Below are 27,563 nucleotides of genomic sequence, written 5' to 3'. Positions count from 1 at the left end.
TGAACATTCAGCTTTCTGATCTGTAAAACCAGGAAGGACTGCTCTTTACAATCTTTCATGACATGATAGCTACTTCTAGAAATACCAAGTTCCAGCAGCGCCACCTTCTGGTCGCATGCAGCCACGTGACTATTCTCGTTGTGGCCATAGTTATTGCCTCTACTGCTCAACTAGCCAAGTAACTCTTACAAGTCAATTACATAGTAATCACAGACTATAATCATGGATGCATTCTATCCGGAGCCCTGCACAATCTTGTGTGTGTGTGTGTAACTTGGAAGGCAGGGATCATCTCTTAAGCATCTTTGTACACACGTTAACATACATGGAAAGCACAAGCAGGGTTATTGCTACCTTTGTTTCTCTAAATCAATTAAACTCTTGTTAGGAAGAAAAAGTCGGCATCACCGTAAGGTCGTTTGTGGACACTGTCCGGACACACCACAGATGCCAGATGAGAGTGGGGATTAATCAGAGTAAGTGGTTCTTTGCTGGGTGGCCTTGAGAACATGAACAAATGGCTTTGGAAATTCTGAGTTCTATTCCAGAGGTTTCACCTGGGGCTCAGAAAGGACTGAGGAGATAGAGGTACATGTGGAACCTCTCTTACACATGACTGATGGACACCGGAGCCTGTGTGCGGGAGGAAATGGAAGGTATAAGTCAGTGCAGAGTCGATGCTGGACATGGGTTATGGCATGTCTGAGATATGTGTTCAGTGGCAGGACAGAGACGGACTGTGAAGGCCTTTCTCCAGCGACTGATAGGTAGGGTTGTGGCCATCGCGTGATAGTTTAAACAACAGAAAATGAATATACTTGTGGCACGTAAAGATTTAAAAAGAATGAACTTTGCTTGCTTATGTTTAAGGGTTATGGCTGGATTTTGAGAGAAGCCATATTTCCTTTCTTTCTTTCTTTCTTTCTTTCTTTCTCTTTTTCTTTCTTTCTTTCTTTCTTTCTTTCTTTCTTTCTTTCTTTCTTTCTTTCAAGCCTTGACAGAAGGGCTATGCTCCAGAAAAAAAGAGAGAGAGAGAGAGACTTTTAAGCATCCTCCCCAAGAAGGACATTGGTCCACTGTATCCCAACATTCCTTTCTAACTCTATAATACGATGGGTTAACTCTGTGTGAGATGTTCTTCCCCAAAAATGTTCTCTTTAATTAGCAGTTTGCACATATGAGTTTGGCGAAGAATCCTGTGTCAAGCAGCTGTTATACATGGAACGCTAAGCACTTTACATCAGCACCCCAAGCCTGCACATCACCTGTGTGATTCCCTCCTCAGAGTGTTTAGCGGAAGCAAGCACTCAAACGATGGCAGCCGTCACTCCTGAGGAGCTAATGAGACCTAGTGAATGAAAATGAGCTTAGAAGACAAAGCCTCAGCCACAACAGCTGATACCCGGTGTCAGGGGAAAAGCACAAATTACAAAGGAACCTTTGGAGCGATGCAGTCTCCATCTTCCTGTAGAAGGTACCATAGCATTTATGGCTGGAAAGTCACCATCTTTTACACAACTTTGGGTAGATCACTGAAACCTGCATTTGCCCTCTTCTTCAAAATGCAAACGGAAGTGGATTAGTCAACCACTAGTGTTCCGCTCAGTTTTGAAAGAATATGGAAGCCTAAAGACTACCAGAATTTAGTGCACACCGCAAATGTACGGGGTAAGCACCGTACTCATGATAAACAGAAACAGTGTGAATTAATTAAAAACTTAAAGTTCAGAGCTGCAAAGACCAGTGCACCAGTTGAGTAGAGCTTGCTGCATATTCCCAAGCACCCACGCAAGCCCCATATCCCTCATAACCAGTTCCAAGGCGAGTGGAGACAGGAAAATCTCTGGGGTTTGCTGGCTTCCAGCCTAGCCAAGAAAAAGCAAGCCCCAGGCTCGAGGAGAGACCCTGCCTCAAAAGAATAGGCAGAGGATGGTAAGATGGGTCGCCTTCTGGCCTCCACACGTGTGTAGAATATGCACCAATGCACATGCACTCACACAAACGCACACATAAATAAATATTTTATTTAAATAAATAAATAAATAAATAAAAAGAGGCTGAAGAGAAAGATTATCAGTTAGAAGCGTTGGCTGCTCTTCCTGAGGTCATCACCGGTTGGATCCCCAGCAACCACATGGCGGCTTGCAACTGTCTGTAGCTCCAGTTCCAGGGTATCCGGTGCCCTGACTTCCATGAGCACACGTGTGGTCCATATACATACATGTGGACACAACGCTCTTACCTATAAAATAAATAAATCTACACATACTTTAAGAACACTAAAATCAACTTAAAAGGTACAATAAGCCTACAGTATAAGCCGATACAAAAGCAATTAATTATATGCTAATGAAATAATTAATAGCTGTTAAACATAGATTTATAGACAAAAACGAAGACATCTTAACTTTTCAAATAATTTCCCATTCCTATTCGTAGCAAGAAATAATTATTTTGAGCTTCTTACTTGCTATGAATCCTATATGTGGCATCTTATTAGCCCACACTCCAAACTTAAGAAATTCAAGCTAACCCCATTTTCCATTCAGCCAACAACCTTTTTATAGAAAAAGCCAGAGAGTAAATATTCTAAGCTCATCCAACTATATTCTGTAGAGCTCGAATACAGCCAAAGGGTTTGTAAGTGTCTCTTGCCAGTAAACTTTATTACAAACACTGGAGTTTGAATTTCATGGTGTTTTCTTTTTCTTTTTTTTTTAACATTGATTTGTTTATTTATTTAGTCATTCATTTATTTTATGTAAAATAGTACATTGTTGCTGTCTTCAGACACACCAGAAGTGGACATCAGATCCCACTACAGATGGTTGCTGGCCACCATGTGGTTGCTGGGAATTGAACTCAGTACCTCTGGAAGAGCAGTCAGTGCTCTTAACCGCTGAGCCATCTCTGCAGCCCCCTCATGGCATTTTCAAGGTTGTGAAATAATAATAGTTTATCTTTTTATATTTACCACTTAAAATATGTAAACCATTTTTATTTAACACGTTGAATATACAAAAGCAGTCTTAGTCCATGCACCACAGTTTGCCAAGCCTTTTGGTAATTAGATTCTTTGAGGCTCAAGATGATAATGCAGGAACTCCATGGTCGGCCCATTTGGGATTTTCCTAGTGATCTGGGATAGTGTTTTGCTGTATGGACTTCACCCACCAAGCTTCTGGGGGTGGGGGCTGAGGGGTCTTCTCTTCAAGTCGCCCACCATCCCTGCAAGGCTTGGGTTAAGCATAACTAAGGTAGGGGTGACACCTGGTGGTTGCATTGCAAATGGCAGGTACTTCCCTGGAAGTTACCATAAGGGCACCGGGAGGAACCAAGCAGGTCTCTACCTAGCAGCCAGGCTCCCTCCAGGGATAGTTTGCTAGACAGCAACTGTTGTGTGGTTGTAGTTGTAGTTGTTGATGAAATGTGGCAAAGATGAAGTTTGCAGTTCAGTGTCTGTCTCCAAAGGTAGTTTTTTTTTTCCTGTTTTACAACAGTAGCAGCTACAGTTTCCAGAGACTTCCCAAATGAAAACACAAGCGACACTTAGTTTTCCCTAGCCTGGTTATAGCCACTAACATCTAAAGAGAAAGAACGCTGGGCGTTCCAATAGAATAGCCACAAAGAAGAAAGAAGGCACACGCAGGAGTGAAGGACCTAACTACTATTGAAAACCAGAAGTGGAAAGCCAGGCATGAGGTCACAGCACATACCTGTGACCTCAGCACTCAGGAGGCTAAGGTGAGAGAGACTGAGAAGTTGAGGTCAGCCTAGGCTATGCAGTGAGATCCTGTATCGAGAAAAAAAAAAAAACAGAACAACAACCAGGGGGTGGGGGGAAGGAGTTCCACACTGGAAAATACTGAACAAGAGACTTAATGGCTAAGACCAGTAATTGAAATGTCACCACAGCCCTGAGGCAAAAGGGATTGTTCATTTAACTGTACAGGTCACACTGTCCCAGGGATATTAAACTGTTGAGGGCCGAGCATCTTGTTCATTTTTGGTTAAAAAAAAAAAAAAAAAAAAAAAAAAACAGAGATGTTTTCCATTCCCCTGTCTCTAGGAGTGTTTGACCCAAACTTCAATGCTATGTATAGGAAAGGGAGGAGATTCTGCACCTAGAAGGTTCTCAACCACTCCTTTGTACTGCTCTAAAAGTGGAGAGAAGTTGGGGTGTTGGGGCCTTTCCTTAGGTTCTGTAGTGACACAAGTCACTTTAAGAGACTCCTCTTTGTAGTTAACAAGTCCCAAGGAGTCTTTTGCATAGGTCAATCCTTCACAGCTACAGAACAACCCAACTATAGGCACCCTCCGCATAAGCAAAGAGCTGTGTAGTGTGTGTGTGTGTTGGGGGGGGGGGGGTAGGTGAGCTGCCAGATGCTATCTCCTCCACAATTGGCCACTGAGAAAGGATACAGGGCAGGAGGCTAGGATGTGTTCTGATACTGCGAGAATACGACTCTGAATCCAATCCAGACCTGCGCCCTTAGTGCTAGAGTGGATACATATGTTGCGTTTCCTGGTCTCAGGACAGTCATCAGCTTCCTGGATCCCACTCTCTTCTGCAGGAAGGTGTGGTGTATGGCAGAGTGAGTTAACTTCCCACATATTTATATGTATTTGGAGCTGTGGACAACACAATAAAAGGGACCTGGCCATCTTTTCCCATGTCACCAAGTCAACTGGCAGAACTGTGCATCAGACGACAGACTGGCGAAGTACTTCTCCCACTGGAAATGGGAATTTAATGGTATTGAATCCATTTTGCCTTCCTGGTGGTAGCCTCTCTCTAACCCACTATGCTCAGAAGCAAGCAATTAAGTGTCCTTGCTAGCCTTGACCAGGTGACATTTCTGAAGTTCTGCGGTGGTTCTTAATGGACAGCATGATTTCAGTGTGGCTTCCTACCCCTCGCTTTGTATTTGACCATTAAAGGCTTTGGAACCTTCCCCGCAAACCTCCTTTAACACTGCCAGGTTTGCACGGGAATCTGAATACTCTCGCTGAGACCAGTGCAGAGTGTGTCTGTTCCTAGCACCTGGCTCTAGCACAAGAAGCTAGTGTTTCTCCCATCTAGGACTTGCCTACAGGGGCTGTCCAGCATTACAGGAATTGGCCTGGGTCTTCACGTAGTCACGTAGAAAGGGGGAAAAAAGTTGTAGCTGACACTTAACTACTTAACTATCGGGAGGGGCTCACTGACTCCTGATTGGTTTTACATTTCATCCCTTTTTTCCCCTCCTCTCCTTTTCTGTTTCTGTCTCTGACCCCAGGGGAGGGGAAACGGGAATAGTGAGCGATCAAAAATAAACCTCTTATGTCAAAGCCGGGAAGGAAGTATAAATAAGAAGGGCTCGGCAGCCCACTCGGTGCTTCCCAAGGAAGGAGGCGACTGCACGGGACGCCGAGGAGGACGCGCGCTCGCCGCCCAGGGCGCCAGCTGCTCGAGTTCTGCTAGGTTGGCTGGCGGGCGCAGGAGGAGCGGGCTGCGCGATCCAGAGGGGCCGCCAGGGGACCGCCGCGTCTGCTGCCGCTTGCCGAGTCTGCCTCCCCATCCGATTGATCATTTTTCCTGGACAGAGCGGCCCGGCCGCCTCGGGGCACCAGCACCTGCCCGCGAGCAGCGGTCTTCTTCCCTCTCCCGCGCTCCGCAGCACTCTGCCCCCATGCTCCGCGACCCCACCGCCACCCGGTGGCCGCCCCTCCTGCTGCTGCTCTTGCAGCTGCCGCCGCCACCACTCGTCTGCGGCGCCCCGGCGGGGCCGGGAACCGGGGCGCAGGCCTCGGAGCTAGTGGTGCCCACGCGGTTGCCCGGCAGCGTGAGCGAGCTCGCCTTCCACCTGTCCGCCTTCGGCCAGGGCTTCGTCCTGCGTCTGGCGCCCGACGCCAGCTTCCTGGCGCCTGAGTTCAAGATCGAGCGCCTCGGGGGCTCGAGCGCCGCAGCCGGGGGCGAGCCGGGGCTGCGCGGCTGTTTCTTCTCTGGCACAGTGAATGGAGAGCGGGAGTCGCTGGCAGCGATGAGCCTGTGCCGCGGGCTGAGCGGCTCTTTCTTGCTGTCAGGCGAAGAGTTCACCATCCAGCCACAGGGCGCTGGGGACTCCCTGGACCAGCCGCATCGCCTGCAGCGCTGGGGACCGGGACAGCGCCGCGAGGACCCCGGGCTCGCTGCCGCCGAGGTCTTTCCCCTCCCTCAAGGACTGGAGTGGGAGGAAGAGATGGGTGATGGGCCGGGACGGGAGAGAAGTGACAACGAAGAGGACGGGGGCCAGGACAAAGAGGTGTTGCACAAAGAGACAGAAGACTCCCGCAAAGTGCCACCACCTTGCGGATCCAAAACTAGGAGCAAGAGGTTTGTGTCCGAGGCTCGCTTCGTGGAAACACTTCTGGTGGCTGATGCGTCCATGGCTGCCTTCTATGGGACCGACTTGCAGGTAAGATTTGAGAGCCTTCTGCAGACCCTGTCTATTGCTTCCCGATGGTTTTGGATTCTTCCCTTCCCACTGCGGGGGGGTGGAGGCAAAATTCCCTCGCGCTCTCAAGCCCAGCCCTAAAGGGGACTTTCTTCTTTCTGAGAAAGAAGAAAGCAGTAACTCCATTAACTTCTGCCATCCCGGCTTCCTACTTCCCAATCCCTAAATCCCTTCCAATTTACAGTAGAGGCGCTGGCTCTGTCTCTTCCAAGCCGGCATCCTGAGTCTCCTCCAGTTCCCAGGCACCTGCTTCTCCCAAAGAGAGACTTTTAAAACCTGCATTTTTAAAAAAGAGCCCCGCTCTTTCCTGGTCCCGCTTCCCGCAACTCTGTATTTTGTGGGACTCTCTGAGACTCCCTAGGAGGGGAAGCTGGGCTGGGACACAGTGGCTGGGACTGTCTTTGGGTTCAGAACTGAGGTTCCTGTAAGTGAAAGTCCTTAGAGGGAACCCGACCTGGAAAGAAGCTGTCCAACTTCTGTCCTCGCAGCTGGTTCTGATCAAGGGGCACGGGCTACCTTGCCAACCTGGCGCTCAGCCCCGGCAGAACTTGGCAATGCCAGCATCCAGCTCAAGAAGGAAGGAGAACAGAATTTCTGCCTGGGGGCTCAGCCCAGAAAACTGAAGTTTCCGTGAGAAAGGGGAGGAGGGGGCAAGGCTGAAGGGTGAACTTTGTCAGTTACTGTATTCAAAGGAACCAGGGCTGAGGTTCGTCCCTCCACCCAGAATCAACTTTCAACTGACCTAGGCAGAAAAATTGAGTCCAAGACATTATTGCTAGTAGCTGAGCATACCTTACTACATGCAGTCTGTGCTGACTCAGCAAGAAGTGCTCCCAATCCCTCCCTCAAGATAGGGCAAAGATCTTACCGAAAGCAGAAGGGATGAGGGTCCCACTTTCTGGAATATACGGAACCATAAAAGTTAGCTCAGCTAGAGGAAACTGACCTGTCCAGAGAGCATAGTTTCTCCAGCCAGGAATACCAGCACTGCAGCAGCCCAGTCAACCCTTTGTCAGTGATGGTGTCCTTGATCAGGGTCCCTATAACTAGCTGGATCCAGCCTGTGCCTCAATCTGTTTTGGGTGTCAAGGGCATGGCGTTCCCTTTGCAGAGTGGCCAGGCAAAGAGACAGCACACCTTCTGCTTGTCGTCTGGTCTTTCCCACCTCCTGTGTGCCTGATGAGAAAGTTCCGGTGAAAGCCACGTGGGGAGGACAGGACAGGCTGTGGGTGACCAGTCCACATGACCGCCGTTCTATCTGCTGCTCAGACCAGTTAAACCTGGGACAGGCTCCTGCAAGCTCCTGTGGTATTGGCTCTGCTGGAAGCATTGCAAGACAGCTCTGAGCCATCAGCCCCTTGAGGTTTGTTCTGTGGTGATGCCATATTTGATTCTCTGCCTGCCCTAAGAGGAGGTACTTCTGGCTCTTTTCCTCCGGTGTATATTAGAGAAGTAGAGAAGGGTGAAAAGAGGGCTTCCCAATTCACCAAGACAGCTACATCTGACTCTAGGCTTCTCTAGGACCAAACCCAAAGCTACAAATTATATCCATCCCCAAATTAGACTGGTCCCTGGCATCTAATTGAAATCCAAAATGTAGAAAGACCAACAAGAAGATGGAGAAATTTCGAGACGAGTCAGTTTTTCAGAATGCAGAGCCAAAATGTCCTCCCTAACAGCTCTCTCAACTCCTCATTTAAACAGTGGGTTGTTAAACATTTCCTTCAAGGAGGTACTTGGCATCTTCAAATCCCCAGCTGTCCAGGATCTAGTACCCAGAGCTTCTGAAGCAGGACCTAGCTTCAGACCCAGGTTATGCTGACTTCTGCTTGAGGTCCAGGCATGGTGCTCACACAAGTTGACTATCTCTGTGAAAACCACCAAGTCCTGGTACTTTAAGACCTGGCTTGTTCAAAGCCACCTCCTGCACACAGAAGCCAGTCCCTAACATGTAACCTGCAAGGAGGCTCTGGGAATCCATTTAGACAGATAGAAGTTGCTTTGGGGTGTCTTAGGGTAATGGGGGAGGGAGTTGATGGTGACAATAGTCCCTGACTCTCTAAGGAACAACAAGGTGCTTGGACAAGGTAATGTGCTCTGGTCTGAGCATCTGTGAGACTGTTTCACAATGAGCCCAGTTTCTGGAAGGTTCAGCAGCTCCCTGAACACACTCCTCTTACAGGATGGTTTTATATGCATGACCTCAGCAAAAAATGCTTGTGAGGGAGGCAAAGGAAGAGCATGCAGCTTAAAAAGGACTTGCAAGTTTCCTAAGGTCACATTGGTAAGTGTGGCAAGCTAGATTTCACACACGCGTGCACACACACACACACACACACACACAAACACGCACACACGCGCACGCACACACACACACAAACACGCACACACGCGCGCGTGCGCGCGCACACACACACACACACACACACACACACACACGCACACGCACACACACACCAGGCTGTTTCCTGAGCCTAAGTCTAGCATTCTTTGTCAATGTACTGTAATAGTGTATCTTCTCGTGAGGAACATCTGTGGTTCTATTCACCCTCTCCCAACTGCCCACATTGTGGTGTGGCTCCTTAAATCCAGCAGGCTCAAGATACCCCATCAAAGCGTCAAGCCCCATTCTGAAAAGAAACCACCATTGCCTTCAAAGCTTCAAGAAAGAATTGGCTATGATCCAGACTGGTGTCATTGTTAAGTGACAGTGACATTTAGCAGAATTCTGGGAGTGAGTTCACTTAATCCCTTCACAAGAGGGGCCCCTGCCTCCCACCTTCTTATCTGGGTTCAGAGTTTAGGGCTCATCATAAGACAGTCTCGCAGATGCTTAGACTAGAGCGCATTACCTTGTTCAAGTTCCTTAAAGAAGCAGGGGCTCTTGTCATCATCAACCCCCCTATTACCCAAAGACACCCCAAAACAACTTCTATCTGTCTAAATGGATTCCCAGAGCCTCCTTGCAGGGTACATGTTAGGGACTGGCTTCTGTATGGAGGAGGTGGCCTTGAACAAGGCAGGTCTTAAAGTACCAGGACTTGGTGGTTTTCACAAGAGAAAGTCAACTTGTATGAGCACCATGCCTGGACTTCAAGCAGATCAGCATACCCCAGGACTGAACCTAGGTCCTGCTTCAGTAGCTCTGAGATACTGGAGCCTGGGCAGCTGTGATTTCTGTCAGAGTTGGGAAAGGGGGGATTTCTGAAAGGAGGGACCACCTCAGAGAGTCCACTAACTTTGTCTACATCTCGGATGCTACCGAGGGTCCCCCGAGTGGACTTGGAGCAGAGAAGAGTTCCAGCAGACCTTCTAACCCTATTTCTCAGCTGGGAGCCTCTAGGAGAGGTTTGTCCTCCTCAAAGCAAACCAGATCATGCCCAGATGCAAGGTCCTGGGAGCTGATTCTAGGGAGAGGCCATCACGATCATCTCATGTCCTTCTGTGGTGAATGTTCCCCACAAGCCCTAGTTCTAGTTATCCTATACCCTGGTTTGCCCAGAGACATCTCTGCCTGGTAGCAAAACAACAAATAGTGTCATCTTTTGGTGTCAATAGTGTGCTGGCAGCCGGGCAGTGGTGGCGCATGCCTGTAATCCCAGCACTCGGGGAGGCAGAGGCAAGCGGATTTCTGAGTTCGAGGCCAGCCTGGTCTACAGAGTGAGTTCCAGGATAGCCAGGGCTACACAGAGAAACCCTGTCTCGAAAAAAAAAACAAATCCAAAAAAACCAAATAATAATAATAATAATAATAATAGTGTGCTGGCTTGGGTGACACACAGGTCTTGGCTGCATCAGTTCTGTAGTTATCCCAGTTTTCGTGAGAGAAAAGCATGTTACATAAATTATGTTCAGCCCACTTTCAAACAATGGGTCCTTTCCACCCCTTGCTTCAGTAGAATGACCAAAGATACTATTTCCCTAAGAGAATGTCCAAATATCTAAATGTTTAGGTGTGTGTGTCATTCATGACAGGGCTTGCTTATTTGCTTGCAAACTTTGGGTTTGGTTTTCCTTATAGCAACCAAGATTGATGGTAGTGTAGTGGCCGGAAACATAGCCTTAGAAGGAAAACCGATGTAACTGAGAGTTCCAAAGCATGTATCCGTCTCTCTGTACCTCGATTTCTTCACCAGGGAAATGGGAGCAGTCATACCCACATCTTAAGGCTGTCCTGAGAATGTAACAAACCATGAAACACGTCTGAGCCAGGGTCTGGTAGATAGTTGGTGCTTGGCAAGGCATAGCTCTATTCCTAGAGTCGCCTTTGGTGATTGAAAACATGTAACAGAGCAGGCATAACAGTGTGGCTACACATTGCTGGGATGCTGGCTACTGCTTTTCTGCTTTGCTTACCCACAGTGGCAGAGAGAGCGTCGTTTCAGACTGCCCCAGCTCTGAATGTCTATGGTTGGCTTCTGGCAGTTCTGAAGAAGGGCAGCTTTTGCAACCACACCTTTTGCTGTTTGCAGAACAAGGTGGGGTAAAGGATGGCTATGTGAGGCTCACTCCTCCCTCTCCCTTTGCTTCTCCCTTTCCTCCTTACAGAGCTCTCCTAGGCCCTAGAGTCAAACCAGGAAGGAGGACTAAGGACACCACATGTGAACATACATTGTCACTCTTCCGATGTCCCCAGGCACGCTACACAGTGTGGAAGCAAATAAGCAAAGTGCTACAAAGTGCAGGTGACACTGTAGCCAGCATGAGAAGCCACCGCTAGTGTGCTTTGCCAAAGCCCGGCTCCCACAAGAATCCCAATGGCAGGCTTTAACTGCCGCGGGAGCATCCAGGATCCTGGGGAAGGAAGTTTTTCCTTGTAGCTCAGAGAATTCTGGGTATGCTGAGAAGGTCCCCAGAACAATGCCTTCTTTACCTGAGGAAACTTAAGTCTCCTGTCTCACCTTGGTTATCCTATCGTGTCCACGGGCTCCTACCACACTGACAGTTCTGGAGGTTTCTGCCAAAGAGCAGAGGCCTCACTCAATAGGGGAAGAATCTCATTCCCGCTCTTTAGCTCACAGTTTGTACTTGTGTGGTAGGCAGACAGGTATAAATAGACACCAGGTGGCGGATCGAGCAAGCCATTTGACCTTTGCCTTGACTGGTCCATCCTTCAGGACCTAGAGAACAGATGCAGAATCAGAAGCATGCAGACTCCAAGGGACGTACTTATCCCAAGCTTAGCAATCCTTATCCCTGAAGAGCTGAGATGAACTATGGTGCAAGGCTCCTGCCACTGTGTCTAGATGATGGAATTGGCCATGGGAGATAGTGGGGATGCCCTGCTTCTCAGTGAGCTCCCAGTGGGGCTTCTGAAAGGAACACTGGACCACAGAATCTTTGTGGTCCTCCCCTATGCAGATTATCTTCTGAGATAGTCGGTAACAGGAAAGAACTTAAGCTGTCTTCATAGTCAGCTGTTGCCTGGAGGCAATGGCTCCCTGGCCTTCTCAGCCTGACCACAGCTCCAGATCTGGAGAAAAGGATCTCCTGGGTTCCCTATGCTGTCTTCTCTCTACATGGCCTGTTGTCTTTGCCCTGAGGGATTTGGGCATCATCTGTCACTCTGCCTAAGTCAGGTCTTGCCTGGTCAGCTTGAGTATACAGACCGTTCTCAGTGCCCCAAATCCTCAACTCCTCATTTTAAACCACTTTCCTTGAACACCTAGAAGCCAGCATCTTGGCCCCAAACTGTTTTGAAAAGACCTCATCCTCTCTAGTTTCCATACCACAGAACTGGGACTCAAGAGGAAAAAAAAAATTCTGGAAGGATAGTTGCAGATTTCTTCAGAAGAAATCTCTGGGGGTTGGTCTAGTCAGATTCTAGCCTCACTACACAGACCAGGAGACTGTCTGACCTCCCTCAAGAAGCAGGGACGATCCGGCCAGGAACTTGTCTCCCAAGCTACCATTCCTCAGGACTCACCCTAGGTTGCATAATGATGTGGTTGCATATTTCCCCTCAGCCACCCGACTCAGGGGACAAATGCCAAGTTGCAGCTTTGCTGGTAAGATGTTTACATCAGCCTAAACAAGCTGGCGTGCATGGCATGCTGGGTCACCGGAGCTCAGAAACCTGCCAAGTTGTTTGTAGGTATAATGAAACATCTGGTCTACCACCTGCAGGATGAACAGACAGGTCCATGTACAAATAGTGGAATGCATCTGGAACTCCCACACACGGCCTTCCTCAATGGAATGTCCCCTCCACAGCCTTTCCTCCCCTTCTACTCCCACCTTTTAGACCACAGGAGAACAGAGAGAGGGGAGCTAGCTGAGGTCGGTGAAGCCCCAGGAAGAGAAAATGGCAAAGCAAAGCATGCAAGCAACTGCTCAGCCGGTCACACCGTGGGCCCAAGGCGTGCCAGCTCATGTCACCCACTGTCTCTGACTCTGAAAAATAATCCACAAGGTCCCCAAAGCAGGACAATAAGCTCTCATCTGGCCTCTTGGAATCCAGAAAAAAAAAAAAGCAGTTGGCAGCTCAAGGATAGGCCAGAGGCCAACTAATGATGTAGGACCATAGGCCTTTCAGTTGGCCTGGGTGGGGAGCTGCAAGCAGGTGGGATCCTCTGCATGTGAGTCTCATTAGGCCCTCTGGCTTCTCTCAAGCTCCAAGTAGAAGCGAATAAATACTGGGAGTGGAGGGGTAGGGACCGTTCATGAAGAAAGCAGAAGGCTGAAGTCTAGGAAAGAGTGTGAACCTCAGACACACACACCTAAGCTGGCACCTTGGCTTTAAGAGTAGTGTGATCTTCAAGAACGTAATGAACTTGAATGACTCTTTCATTCACAAGTGGAACATCCGCGCCTGATCTATATAGTTACTACGAGAAGTTAATGAGGCAGTGTGTCAACTATTGCCAATGGCTACTGTGGAGTGGCTGTTGCTAAGGGTAATTGTTAGAGCAAAGTTTTCAGAGTGATCAGTTCCCATGCTAAAAAGTAGAAGTTATCCCAATGAACAGGAGGAAAATGCTCGGTAGGGAAATTCCATCGACTGTAAGTCCTTAGACTGTTGCTTCTGGAAAGAGGCCAGGGAAGATGGGGATGCTTGGCCAGGAACCAGCTGCTGTCCTGGGCAGCCAGAACAAGCCATCCAACCCAAGAGAACTTTATATTTGCAGTTCCAATGCAGCAGCCATGTTCCATGGACAATTGTTGATGCAAATGTTTGAAACGTTGCTGGTGCAATGGAAGAACCATGGGTGTGGAATTCTAATTAATTACTAGGAAGCAGGTCACTCATAAGCTGTTCTAGATGGTCAGTGTGTAAGTTTTGTGATCAAACAGGACTGGGTTCAGATGACGGTTCCTTGTTTTGTGAGCTTGGGCCAGCCACTGAGGCTTGGTCTTTTTTTTTTTTTTTTTTTTTTTTTTTTTCTTGGACAATAACACCAAGTCCTCGAATGTTTGGCTAATCCTCATGGGAGGCTGCGTGTCTATAAAGCTCCTCCCGGAGCCTGACATGTGTAAGATAAGCGTCTCCTAATGAGGTGGTGGGAGTGGGCAGCCAAGGCCATGAAAGTGATTGGCATTCTCCCACTGTTTCCTGCTTCTGGTAGAACCACATCCTCACAGTGATGTCAATGGCAGCCCGAATCTACAAGCACCCGAGCATCAGGAACTCCATCAACCTTGTGGTGGTAAAAGTGCTAATAGTGGAAGAGGAAGAATGGGGCCCGGAGGTGTCGGACAACGGGGGTCTCACACTGCGCAACTTCTGCAGCTGGCAGCGGCGCTTCAACAAGCCCAGCGACCGCCACCCAGAGCACTATGACACTGCCATCTTGTTCACCAGACAGGTGTGTGGGCTGGTTCTGAAAGCCCGGGAAGGCTGAAGATGGGATGGGCAGATCAAAGGGAGGGCTTTGAGGCCTGCCGAACTGTGGGAGCTGTCTCCCTGCTGGCCCCGGCTGGACTCTGGAGGCCTCTTGCTGGAATGAGGAGAGGAGGGTCATGAGGCAAGTGTGGGGCCTCTGCAAGGGGAGAAGAATCTAATAAGGGCACTTTTCCAAACGTTTGTGACCAGCTGTCTGCTGAGGTCATACCAAGAGGCAGCAGGCCCAACCAACCCTGGAAATGGACATGGAAAAGAGATTCTGTCTTCACTCTGGTTAGGCATAGGAATGGTCACCTAGCCATCCCTGGAGTTTTCACAGAGGAGGATGGCTGTGGTGACTTAAACAGCTTTCCAGAAGACTAGTGGGCACAGTTGAGTGTGGCAGGCCCAAGCCATCAGTCCTCACAGCAGCCACGGGTGGAAATGAAGTGTCATTATATCCATTTTGCAACTGAGGTCAAAGAGGCACCAAGAGGCCGTATAGCAGTAGTGCCCGAAGTTAAGCCCAGACAGTCTCACTTCAGGGCTAGCCTCTGAGCGATTGTGAAGATCTACCTCCCAAAGCAGGCCTTTGAAGTCCCAGCCAGGCCAACTGTCACTCACTGCCCCCCACCACCACTGTGTGTGTGTGTGTGGGTGTGTGTGTGTGTGTGTGTGTCTGTGCATACATATGCACATGTGGTACTAGTGTTAAAGTTGGTGTTATCGTAATAATGATATGTTTCTTGGGCCCCTCTCCAGGTTAAAAAAACAAGGACAGGTGAACCAACTGTCCCAACCAAGACAGAAAAACCAAGGAGACGGGACAGCTAGGTAGAATGCCGAGGTGCTGAGCTCTACTGATTATCCCATTTAAAAAATTAAAATTTAAAAAAAAAAAAACACGTTAGCAGGCTCAGTGATGCTTATTGGGCACTCACGTCCGGATTCTATGCCTGTCCCTATAACCTAGCACGCTCTTTTCACCAAACAGAACTTCTGTGGGAAGGGAGAGCAGTGTGACACCCTGGGGATGGCAGACGTTGGCACCATCTGTGACCCCAACAAGAGCTGCTCAGTGATCAAGGATGAGGGACTGCAGGCAGCCTACACCCTGGCCCATGAGCTAGGTAAGACTTGGCATACCAGAGCTCACTTCAGAGGTCAGCAGAAGCTACCTCTGTCACGTCCGCAGCTGCCTGGCTTCTGAAAGGGAGGCGGTCTCACATGTAGCCATCGACAAAGTAGGTCTATGTATATAGATGCTATACTTGATATTACCTGGCTCCATTCCTACTCCGAGCATAAAACCAAAGTGCTCACTTGGTGTCCTGGGCCATCAGCAGCATTACCCAGAGCATGCCAAAACATGGGAGAAGTGTTCAGTTACCATGATGATCTAAGGAAGCTAAGTAGTCAGGCTTCATGGGAGATGGATCATGAAGAGAGAGTCATGTTAGACAGCCGACAGTGAAAGGAAATGTGAGATCCTCTTTCGGTCAAAAACTAAAGGGGTCTCAATGGTCCTCTGAAATCCGAAAAGACTTCTTGAAAGTAAGACACTGAAAATAAGACCCAAAATAAATGTACTCAGGAAGTCCCCATGGCCATGCCAGTGGGAAATGGTAACAGGAACAAACTGTGGAGACATTAACACTGCTGGCCACATAGGAACATATGGGCAAGACAGGGCACCTGAAGGTGTGGACAGCTGGAATGGACCACAGCTCTCTGCTCCCCTCACCCCCATCCAGGACACGTTCTGAGCATGCCCCATGATGATTCTAAGCCCTGCGTGAGACTCTTTGGGCCCATGGGCAAGTACCACATGATGGCGCCATTCTTCATCCACGTGAACAAGACGCTGCCCTGGTCTCCCTGCAGTGCTGTCTACCTCACAGAGCTCCTGGATGACGGTCACGGTATGCCCCACTCAGTTCCCCTTGTCTTCTCCCCAGCCATCTGCTACAGAGCCTCTTTCATGGCTGTTGGCACCTGCTATGGCCTGGGGACTCCCCACAGCTGTGCTTTCTCACAGAGCCCACAGGGTGGGGAAAGACATCAGAGGCTTGTCATTCTAGAAAGGCATGCTAAGCATCCTCCCAGAATGCTCCTCCTTGTCCCCATCTTCCCAGAGCCTGAGCTCTGGGCTAACTTAGATTTATTCATTCCAATGCAGAAGGAATTAGTCTGAGAAGGTTGTCCAGGCGTGGTGAGTTTAAGCAGAACATAGAGGAATGGAAGACTGTTTGTAGTTTGAAAGAGCAGAGAATGTTCCAGGCTAGAGTGGTATACTGAATGGCAGCTCAGACATGACAAGAAGACTGCGGGCAGGTCATATGAGAGCCAGGATCTAGGGCACGGGTGCCCAGTTAAAGAAGTTTAGACAGTCAAACAAAGCAGTGAAGCAAGTATTCTAGATTCTTCTGAAGGAGGCAGCAATATAGCCAATGCAAAAACAGCAGATCGTACAGATGTCAACACTCAGGCTCACTTTGCATATCAGGGTTCTTAAACTTTACGTGGGATGTGGTTTTATAGTGCGAGAAAGAGGCTGGCAGTCACAAGATGCCTACTGAATGCCACAGGAAATGTACCCTACGTGGTCTGGACAGCAAAAGAGAATCTGTCCTACTGAAACGTTTGCTACAGTTGCCCAGAATTAAACAAGCTCTATAAACATGGTTGGATGTTGGCAATGTTTAGATCAGGCATGAAGACACTATGATGGCTATGTGTGGACAGCCCTGGGCTTGTATTTTGATGCTAATTCCACTCCTCAGTGGGGCTGCAGATGAGGAGTTGCCTTGTGAACCTTCTCCCCACCTTAATTTTTCAAATAAAGGCTTGAGCCAATGATTGGGCAGGAGGAAGTGGGAGGAGCTGAGAGTCTAGGGGTGGGGCTACAGGAGATCAACAGAGAGGCGGCAGAGGAAAAGCTCGTGGCCTGGAGAAACCGCAAGTTATATGGGATAATATAGATGGGAATAAAGTAGTGTAGATCTGCCCGATCTAGGCTTGTAGCTTGTTTTGTTAACTGATTGAGTTGAGCTTTCTTTTACCGGGGAATTGGGTTGGAAACAAAGTAGCAACATGCCTACACATTAAAGTACATCATTCAGAATTGGAGTTTAGTGTAGGAGCGCAGTGCTGGAGACCATGCAGAGCTGAGAACAGAGCCTTGCCCTTGTTCTGACTCATCGGTTTCTTCTGTTCTCAGGAGATTGTCTCCTGGATGCCCCCACCTCGGTTCTGCCCCTCCCCACAGGCCTGCCAGGCCGGAACACTCTCTATGAGCTGGACCAGCAGTGCAAGCAGATCTTTGGGCCTGATTTCCGGCACTGCCCCAACACCTCTGTGGAGGACATCTGTGTCCAGCTGTGGTGCCGTCATCGGGATAGTGATGAGCCCATTTGCCACACAAAGAACGGCAGCCTGCTCTGGGCTGATGGCACACCCTGTGGCCCTGAGCACCTGTGCCTGGAGGGCAGCTGTGTGCTCAAGGAGGAAGTGGAGAATCCCAAGGTGAGGAAAAAGGAGAGGAGATAAAGGGAGGCAGAGAAAACAGGAAGGGGAGGCAAATGCTCTACAAGTGAGAGTCAGGAGCTAAGATGCTTCAGGCCAAGCAGCAAGTGTTAGATATCAGAAATGTCAGTCATCTTTCAAGAAAACAAATGCTAACCCCCACACATGGGGAGCTTTGAGGCTTGCTCATAGTCAACGGGATGTTGCCTTGCTCCTTGAAGTCTAGCATCTCCTCCTTGGTGCTGGGTTTGTTTTGGGTTTTTTTGGTTTGGTTTGGTTTGGTTTGGTTTGGTTTGGTTTGGTTTGGTTTGGTTTTGGTTTTGGTTTTGGTTTTGGTTTTGGTTTTGGTTTTGGTTTTGGTTTTGGTTTTGGTTTTGGTTTTGGTTTTTTTGGATTTGGTTTTTTTGAGACAGGGTTTCTCTGTATATCCCTGGCTGCCCTGGAACTCACTCTGTAGACCAGGCTGGCCTCGAACTCATAAATCCGCCTGCCTCTGCCTCCCAGAGTGCTGGGATTACAGGCGTGCGCCACCACCGCCCGGCTCTTGGTGCTGTTTTGTAGCTGTTTTGAGGGCTCATGCAGATGGGTGAAGGCGTGAAGACCGGAAGGTAGGCACTCAGCAACTGAGAGCCCAGAGGAACCCACTATAAATAGAGAATGACATGGAATAGGAACATTGCAAAAAGGGCTGAGTATCCATAGCCTGCCATGTTTGAGCTGAGTTCCTTAGCAGAAATCAGAGAGTAAGTGTAACAGTAACAATTTTCTACTCTGAGAGGAGGGGAGAAGGGATCTGGGTGGCCTGTGTCCAAAAAGAGAAACCTTGGCCCAGTACAGAGGAAACTTGCGTGAAACTCTAAGGCAATGCCAGTGAGGGTTTTAAGTGGTTCACTTCTTCTCCCTGCTCTTAATACATCCAAACAGCAAGGCTGATCACATTTCTCCTGCTGCAAGTCATGGAGCCTCCGTGATGAAATACCATCCGATGAGTTTCACAGCCTGGGTCCTGCCCAGCACTGAACCGCCACGGTGGCCCGAGCAAGTTCCAAGGGCTGTCCTCAGTGGCATGCTCTTGTGCTGATCTGGGAGCCTCCCTGGACTGTGGAAGTCACACATTCTCACTTAAAGCCTGGGCTGATGCGGGGTGCGTGGAGTCCTGCTCAGCCACCTCCTGGTCTCCCCATTCATTCTCTTCTCATGGTGTTGAAGGAAGAGAAGGGTACAACCACCTACTTCAGAGGCAGAAAGCGAAAAGGGCAGGACTGGAAACTACCCATTGTATGCAGTGTCATGCCTCTGTCAAATGAATGCGTCCCTGCTAGGGATTTTATATTTGGAGCAGAAGAATGGGAGGGTACTGTGACAATAGTGGGAGTGTTTTTTTCTGGGCAGAGGCACATTTTTAAAGCTTTCTTTCTTTCTCTTTCTTTCTACCTGCACTTATTTTTATAGTCTTCTGCTTTTATTTTTATATGAACAAAAAGTTGCTTTAATAACCAAAATAATAATAATAATTTAGAACCCTTGATGGCGCTGTCAAAGGGAAGGCTTTGTTCTTGTAAGTCACTTGTAAAAGTAGAAGTGATTCAGTGTGTAGCCCAGCACTGGCCTAGCACTGGAACCAGTGGCTGATAGAATTGTGGCATGACCTCAGGAGCCTTTTCTTTAGACCAAGGGTTCTCAACCTCGGCACTGGTGACACTGGAGCTGGGAGAGGCTTTGTGGGGATTGTGGACTGTTGGATATTTTGAAGAATCATCGTCTTGATCCACTGCTAGGAGCATATGAATCTGATCCACTATGGGGCAACTGCATTCTAGACTCCTCCCGTTGAGGACAGCATGGGCACCAATGGAAACCTCCAGCACCAGACCCAAACTTACCCCTAAAAGATCTCTCATACTCATTCGGAAGCTATTGTATTGGGCACCTGGGTAGGGTAAGGTGCTGTTTATAAATACTGCACAGTCACAACAAACAAACCTAGCACAGCCTCTGTGCTCATGAAGTCACATCCAAGCAAGCCGTACTATCGTTAACCAAGCAATTGAAATTATTTACAGAACTCCATACGTTCAGATGAGGAAGTCAGGCCCAAGCCACCAGGTAGGATGGAGGACTGAAACCTGCTCCCCTTTGGCCCTGATCTGGTGGCATTGTGTGTTGCAGGCTGTGGTAGATGGAGACTGGGGTCCCTGGGGACCCTGGGGACAGTGTTCGCGTACCTGTGGTGGAGGGATACAATTTTCAAATCGTGAGTGTGATAATCCAGCGCCTCAGAATGGAGGAAGATTTTGCCTGGGTGAAAGAGTCAAATACCAGTCCTGCAACACGGAAGAATGTCCACCAAACGGTAACTACCTGCCTGAATGGCTGATGGTACAGGTGCAAGGGGTCCCAAGAGGAGGAGAGGGGCTCTCCCCGGGTGCAGGGCTGAGCCCTCATCCAGACTTACATGGGCTCTGCAAGACGTGAAGCTGGGGAACAGTCCTCGGGCACGCGGGACTGTTCTTACTTTAGGGAGAGGATGGTGATATGAAAGAAGAGATTATTCTTGCCCTGGTCTTCTGAGCTGTTGAGGGACAAAGCATGTCACTCCCAAGCAAATCTGAGAGGGACCTTTGAAGAGGGATTGCGCGCGGAGGGTAGTAATCCTCTCCGGAGGCATCTGAACCCTTCTCTGTGCCGATGGCAGCCTTTTCCAAAGCAAGTGTCAGAGCCAAACCTCCAAGGTCTCTCCAGCCAGTGTTCAGCCCAGGCAGGAGGGAGGGTTTCTGGGTGTTATTGATTCCTGGGTACATTCCTTCTGAGAAGAGCTGCCTGTCTTCCCTTGGAGCCATAGCAACTGACTGACAGAGCCTTCCCCAGAAGAAGCCTCCCCTTGCTCATTCCTACCTCCTAGGTCACGCTAGGAAGCACACATATGAATTCAAAGTGGAAGGGGGGAGCAGTAGCCAACTTAGGAAAGGGAATCAGATTTTTTTTTTTTTTTGGCCACCATCCCCTCCAGTGCCAGTTTGGGCAGCTCCAGGAAGCGCTGGCAGCACAAAAAGGCAAGGGAAGCTTTAGGAGAAATTCTCCTAGCTGCCAAGATAGATGCCCTGGCATTGGGCTGGGCATCTAATAGGGAAATCTGTGGATTCTGCAGTTTTTCTAAACAGGGAGGATCAGCAGTATACACTCTAGAAAATGTTCTCTGGTACTAATGAGAGTTTTCAAGGTAGGCATGAATGATAGGTGACATTATAACTTCACATGCACTGAGATCAGCCATTTCTATCAAGTATTCTTCAGTGCCTCTGTGTCTGTAACTATAATAGATTCAGAAGGTGTAAATGTACACAGCGTGAGCTCTGTCCCCAAGGACTCTGCCATATGACTAATGATGAACTCTTTTGCACAGTAATCATGGCTGTAAAGCAGCAACCCTGGGCATATGGGGAATCAGGGAAGGAAAGTCAGAGAGTTAAGGCCAAGGAAGATCCAGGTGATGATATGCTGGTAAGACAGGAAGTTACGTGATGAGGCAGGTATGATAAACCCCATCAACTGCTCAGGAGGAGCCACAGAAGTTATCGCATGTCAAAGCCAGACCAAAAAGGTCCTTAAAGCCTGAAACAGCACGTGTGGATTTCCCGTGACAACTATTCCATCAGGTCACCCCGACGCTTTTCCAGGTATAGCCAGGACCCTTTGGCAGTGTGAGCTCTCAAGCTCAGCACTGTACATCTGTGTTTAGAAGTCTCCAGGAGCCATTCAGATGCACAAAAAGGGAAGAGATGCATGGTGGGAAGAGCAGGCTTCATTCAGGATTGTGCAAGGAGAACACATCTGAAGGGTAGATGGAGCTGAAGGCTGTGCTCATAGGCCTTCATGTATGAGCACCAAAGAGGCTCACTGGAAGTTCAGTACTGACTAGCGTAGTATGAGGCCTGGACTTGGGATTATGAGAGTTAAATGCAATCATCTGAAATGACAAATTTTCCTGAATTTAGCAGCAGATGTCATGGTAGATTAGAAATAGCACAGAGAGATGCTTGAATGTCCAGGATGCTGGGGTGCCAGTCTCATTATAATGAATGCCAAACCAAACCAATTATCGAAAGAATAAGATAATTCTGGTAGGGAGTAATTATAGTATCTGCAGATGGAGCTCTCCCATAGATATTCAGAAAGATTACAGAAAGTGAGCTGTGGAGGCACAGCAAGGGCTAGAAGTGCCAGTAAGCCTTTGCCACATGTCGGTTGTTACTAGGGAAATCAACATAAAGTATAAACCACAGAGTCCTGAAAATATAGCTCTGTATCAATCACACATCCTCAGGTGAAAAGGGTATCTGGACCAGACATCCCAGTGTGAGGCTGGATGGCTCCTTTTCTTGGACCCACTTGCCCCACCCAGGCATGTCTAGAAATAGTGGGCTTGTGCCTGGGTCTTTGAGTTGCATCCAAAGCTTAGAGAGAAAGGAGGCCTGGATTCAGATCTTTCTCTACCATAGTGCTTCAGCAGGTGTGTTACTCCATGCCATTCCTTACCCTTCTCAGGAAAAAGCTTCAGGGAGCAGCAATGTGAGAAATATAATGCCTACAACCACACTGACCTGGATGGGAATTTCCTGCAGTGGGTCCCCAAATATTCGGGAGTGTCCCCCCGAGACCGATGCAAGCTGTTTTGCAGAGCCCGAGGAAGGAGTGAGTTCAAAGTGTTTGAAGCTAAGGTAAGACTCGACAGGGATTCGAGGGCACGCATGTGTTGCTTCCCCCACCTGCAGATGGCTTCTGTGTGATGGCTACATGCCCCCTCTTACCTTTCCTTTCCCAGGTGATCGATGGCACTCTGTGTGGCCCGGATACTCTGTCCATCTGCGTCCGGGGGCAATGTGTTAAGGCTGGCTGTGACCATGTGGTGAACTCACCTAAGAAGTTGGACAAGTGTGGGGTGTGTGGGGGCAAAGGCACTGCCTGTAGGAAGGTCTCTGGTTCTTTCACCCCCTTCAGGTGAGTCTCCTAGAGGTTGTACCTAGGTAGAGGAACATAAAAGGCTTTGGACGCTGATGGCCTTGAGCTTAAATAGTAGCTGCTAGTTAATAGTTGTGTAGATCCGTGAGGGGTTTATAAAGACTTCAAGACTACATTTCTGTACAGAATGTCAGTGGTCGCCTCTTCTCACAGTCATTGTTAGATTTACTGAGGTGGGAGGTGTGGGGCGTTTGGAATAGGATCTGACTATGAAGAGAATGGGGTGAGGCAGCCATTATTTCATTAGAGCCAGAGGCCACATGAATGGAAATGTGTCAGCTCTGAGTCAATTAACAGGAGAGCAACACTGAGTAACACAGAACTCAGCCCGAAAATATTTCCCCTAGGTCTGTTAATGGAGAGGACATCTGACCCTAAGGTCAGTGAGCCCTGTCTCTCCATGACTAGATCTTCCTCAGAGAAGAGGACACAAGCCAGTGGCTCAGCAGCCTTGTGAATCTAAGGGCTCGGAGAGAGTCTCAGGCCCAAGTACCCCACATATGTTAGAGCACCCCACATGCTTTAGAGCCCCGGGGGTACTCTGAAGTGCTTCCATTCTACCAGGCAAGGACAAAACTATTATTCCCAACCTTGGGATTGAGGGACTGAAACAGGAAAAGTTTAATTGACTCTTATAAGGTCACACTGAGAGTTAGTGATAGACGGAAAACTTGGATTTTTTCTTCTTCTTCTTCTTCTTCTTCTTCTTCTTCTTCTTCTTCTTCTTCTTCTTCTTCTTTTTCTTCTTCTTCTTCCTCCTCCTCCTCCTCCTCCTCCTCCTCCTCCTCCTCCTTCTCCTTCTCTTCCTCCTCCTCTTCTTCTTCTTCCTCCTCCTCCTCTTCCTCCTCTTCCTCCTCTTCCTCCTCCTCCTCTTCTTCTTCTTCCTCCTCCTCCTCCTTCACCCCTTCCAGCCACACTAGAGATTAAACCTAGAGCATCTCTGGATGGCAGGCCAGGTTCTTTAAGTACCAGGTAATTGTTTGTTATCTGCTGACCCTTGCACTACCTGGAGAGTCCTGGAGAGTAAGGTCAAGTCGGAGTATATGGCTTTCTCGCATCCAAGCCTTCCAGCCAGCTCCAGTACCTCAGGGTTTTTGTCCCTTTACTGACTAGTGTTGTACCTAGTGAAGCTTGCTCCAGCCTTCTCTACATCCCCTCTCGCTCTCCTTTTCCTCCTTTCTCATTCACACCCCCCTCTTCTATCTTCTTCTTTACATATGTTATGGAAGTATGTGGTGGATAATTATTAAAAAAGAGTACCACCCAGCCAGGCCTCTGCACCACTCCTTCCAAGTATCCAGTAAAGCATGACTCTTAAACTTGAATAGTTAACCAAATATCTTTGTGTACATGAAACTCCCAATTACATAATACCAATTTACAATAATAAATCTTATCCCAACATTTCTAACCTCTCCAAATCACCAGAAATACATCTGAAGCCATCTGGATATCCGTGCCTCCTTCTTTGCCCCTCTCGTCTTGTCCACCAAGCCCTTTCCCTCTGTCTCTCCACCCCTCACTTCCCTTAGCTCCTCCTCTTCTCTCCCCTCCAGTCACTGGCCTCTCACTGCCTCAATGTGAACGGATAGGAAATATCTTGCAACAGTAGTACATATCTCAAAAAATAGAACCAGGAGAAAAATGGGAGTGTTTTGTCAAATTTAAGCCCAAATAAGAAAGCAAAAAAAAAAGTGAGAGCTATTCACATCATGGGTATCTTAGTTACATCCTCTTGGGTCCTAGATATATGGCCTTGGATAATTCCCTTAACCTTAGAGTGGACACTCAGAAAGAATAGCAAAGAAGCCAGCTGATGGCCTGTCTTAATAGTTTATCCCAACTCTGTATAGCCCAGATTCCCATAGGAGGACAAGGAATTGGGTTTCAACATCCTACATACATAAAGCCCTATGCTAACAATGCACTGGAAGCAGTTCTCACACTACTCTCCATCACTAAAAACCATGGTGCTTGGGCACACTCCACAAGTGTCTCCAAAGAAGCAAGCTTTGTCTCCCATCCTTCCCAAGTCCAAAATAATCAATGCAGGCTCTGGCATGAGGAAAGGGCCCATATTTTTCCACATGAGTTGGAGCTCTGGGTCTGGAGGTAGCCACACCCACTTTCACCACTGCAAATTAGCAAATGTATTCGAGTTCTCAAGTGAGCCAAGGAGGGGCTGTGTTGCTTGCACTTTTCCCTAGGCTCTCTTGTGTCAAGATCAATACATCTAACTGCCCCAATCGCTACAGTAGATCGCCATAATGAAGCAGAAACCCATAGAAAACCCAGTGCCTGAGACAACTCTGTCTGCCTTGGCATCCAATTTATTTTGAACTGTGAGGCAACCACTTCGTTCTTTGCTAGTTGTTTTTGTCTGTTCACCCCCAACCACCCATTTCAGTTTCCAGGCTGGGAAGCCACCAACCCTAACAGAGCTTTTTCTGTCTTGATCATAGTTACGGCTACAATGACATTGTTACCATCCCAGCTGGTGCCACAAACATTGATGTGAAACAACGGAGTCACCCAGGCGTCCGGAACGATGGCAGCTACCTGGCACTGAAGACGGCCAGTGGGCAGTACCTGCTCAATGGCAACCTGGCCATCTCTGCCATAGAGCAAGACATCTTGATGAAAGGGACCATCCTAAAGTACAGCGGTTCCATGGCTACTCTGGAGCGGCTACAGAGCTTCCAGGCCCTACCTGAGCCTCTTACAGTACAGCTCCTGACTGTGTCTGGTGAGGTCTTCCCTCCGAAAGTCAGATACACCTTCTTTGTCCCCAATGACATGGACTTCAGCATGCAGAACAGCAAGGAAAGAGCAACCACCAACATCATTCAGTCACTGCCCTACGCGGAGTGGGTGCTGGGGGACTGGTCTGAATGTCCTAGCACATGTGGAGGTGGCTGGCAGCGGCGGACTGTGGAATGCAGGGACCCCTCAGGACAGGCCTCTGACACCTGTGATGAGGCTCTGAAGCCTGAGGATGCCAAGCCCTGTGGAAGCCAGCCATGTCCCCTCTGAGCCCCTTGGTGGAAATGTCTTAGGCTTACGGATTTGGGCTACTGGTGTAACAGACAAAGGTCCCCTCTGAGGTGATACTACATATCAAGATGGCATGGGCCTTCCAGGCCTTCTAGTACTACAACCCTTTGGGTACTGCCTAATTCATAAGGAAGAAAGAAGAGGGTATAAGGGTAACAGATTGTAAAGTTGACTGTCTGGTGGACTGGACCTTGCATATGACCGTGAAGACAGTATAGGTTAAAAGGTAAAAGTGTACGTATTGATCCAAATGGGAGATTTCAGAGCCAGCCTCTTTGCAAAGGACTAGCAAAGCTAAATGAAAAAGAAGAAATGTGTTTTCTATCTGGTTTCCCCAATAATCTACCTCACAGTGGGGGGGCAGATCGATGTTTAAGAGGTATAAGGCCAGGTATTGGTGGTGAGTGGTAAAGCAAGCTCCGTACATGTCCCCAAGCTATCTTTAGAAATGACCGTGGCTGTTCTCAGTATTAAAATTGGTTGTCTAAAGGGGCAGCGGTGTCCATCACAGGGTTATAGAAAGCCACTTGTCCTCAGGCTGCCACCTGCTGGGGCGGACCCATTTCAAGTATTTATGCAATACGTCTCTGAACTAAAGTGTGATCTTACACCAATGAAATTGTCTAGTCTGCTTCATTGCTTCTTTGGAAGCGGCACAGACTCAGCATCCAAATATAACGGTTAAATACAGCTTACCTGGAGGGCGCACGGGGCAGCTGCAATCTTCCCTGGGTATCTTCAGCTTTCAGAGAGAAGGTGATAGATGCCTTAGGTTCTAAAAGGCCTGCTAAATGCAGCAGCTCATGCAAGCAGCTGTTCCTCTGTGTGAACCACATCAGTGTGGTTCTCAGACCCCAGTGTCTTGTAACGGGCTCAGTCCAATGTGATGGCTGAGCAGCCCGTGGGTCTACATGCCCAACAACCACCAGGTGATATGAAGGCTGGGGTTTTAGAGACTGCATTCCAAGAACCCCACATTTGAGAAAATTCCGATCTGTAGGTTACGCTATTCAGTACTCTGGGGTCCCTATGTTTTCACTGATGTTCATTGTGTTTTCTGATTTTGAGAGAGGGTCTCATGTAGTCCAGGCTAACCTCAAACTCTCCACGTAGTCAAGAGAGGTCTTGAACTTCTGATCCTCCTATCTCCACCTCCCAAGTGCTGAAATTGCAGCTAAGTACCGCCACACCTGTCTGTCTGTTTGTTTGTTATTGTTTGTTTTGGAGGCAGGACTTGGAGAAACAGTTTTCACTCTACTCAGCAAGCTGTGCTATCAGTCCTCTTATGTGCTGATCTGCTCATTTTTTTAAAAAAAAGCCTTTTAGGAGAATTCACACTGTTTGCCTAGGGACCATCACTTCAGAGACATCCATTCCTGCTCAACACCTGATCCTCACCGCATTTTATCCTTGTCTTGAAACTCTTGTACTCCAGCTTCCCAATGAGCACTGTTAACCTGGAACAGTCCCTGCCTCTTACCCACTGGAAGTCTCCCCGAGAGCCTCCAGAATCCTGTCTTCCTACCTCATCTCTCTCAAGGTTCAGAAGAGCTCCCTGGCTCTGTCTTCCATGGAAGGCATTCAGTCCTTGGTCACAGATGGATGAGATGAAATGGATATTAAAAAAAAAAATCCTAGGAGCTGAAGAGATGGTTCTGTGAATAAAG

At 48.4% G+C, this 27,563-nt stretch overlaps 1 protein-coding gene across 1 annotated transcript; it reads left to right on the top strand.

Moving 5' to 3' along the window:
* The first annotated feature begins 5,396 nt into the window (after nt 1-5,396).
* Nucleotides 5,397-26,660, top strand: Adamts8 (ADAM metallopeptidase with thrombospondin type 1 motif 8). Its single transcript, XM_052188770.1, has 9 exons — nt 5,397-6,437; nt 14,042-14,281; nt 15,293-15,428; nt 16,053-16,220; nt 17,519-17,823; nt 19,993-20,176; nt 22,369-22,541; nt 22,646-22,821; nt 25,305-26,660. Exons 1-9 carry the CDS (start codon nt 5,673-5,675, stop codon nt 25,873-25,875), a joined length of 2,718 nt encoding a protein of 905 aa, XP_052044730.1. The 5' UTR covers nt 5,397-5,672; the 3' UTR covers nt 25,876-26,660.
* The last annotated feature ends 903 nt before the right edge of the window (nt 26,661-27,563 follow it).

The sequence above is a fragment of the Apodemus sylvaticus genome, chromosome 7 (genome assembly GCF_947179515.1).
Source record: "Apodemus sylvaticus chromosome 7, mApoSyl1.1, whole genome shotgun sequence".
In the NCBI taxonomy this organism is placed as follows: domain Eukaryota; kingdom Metazoa; phylum Chordata; class Mammalia; order Rodentia; family Muridae; genus Apodemus; species Apodemus sylvaticus.
This window is presented reverse-complemented; position numbering and strand designations above follow the sequence as displayed.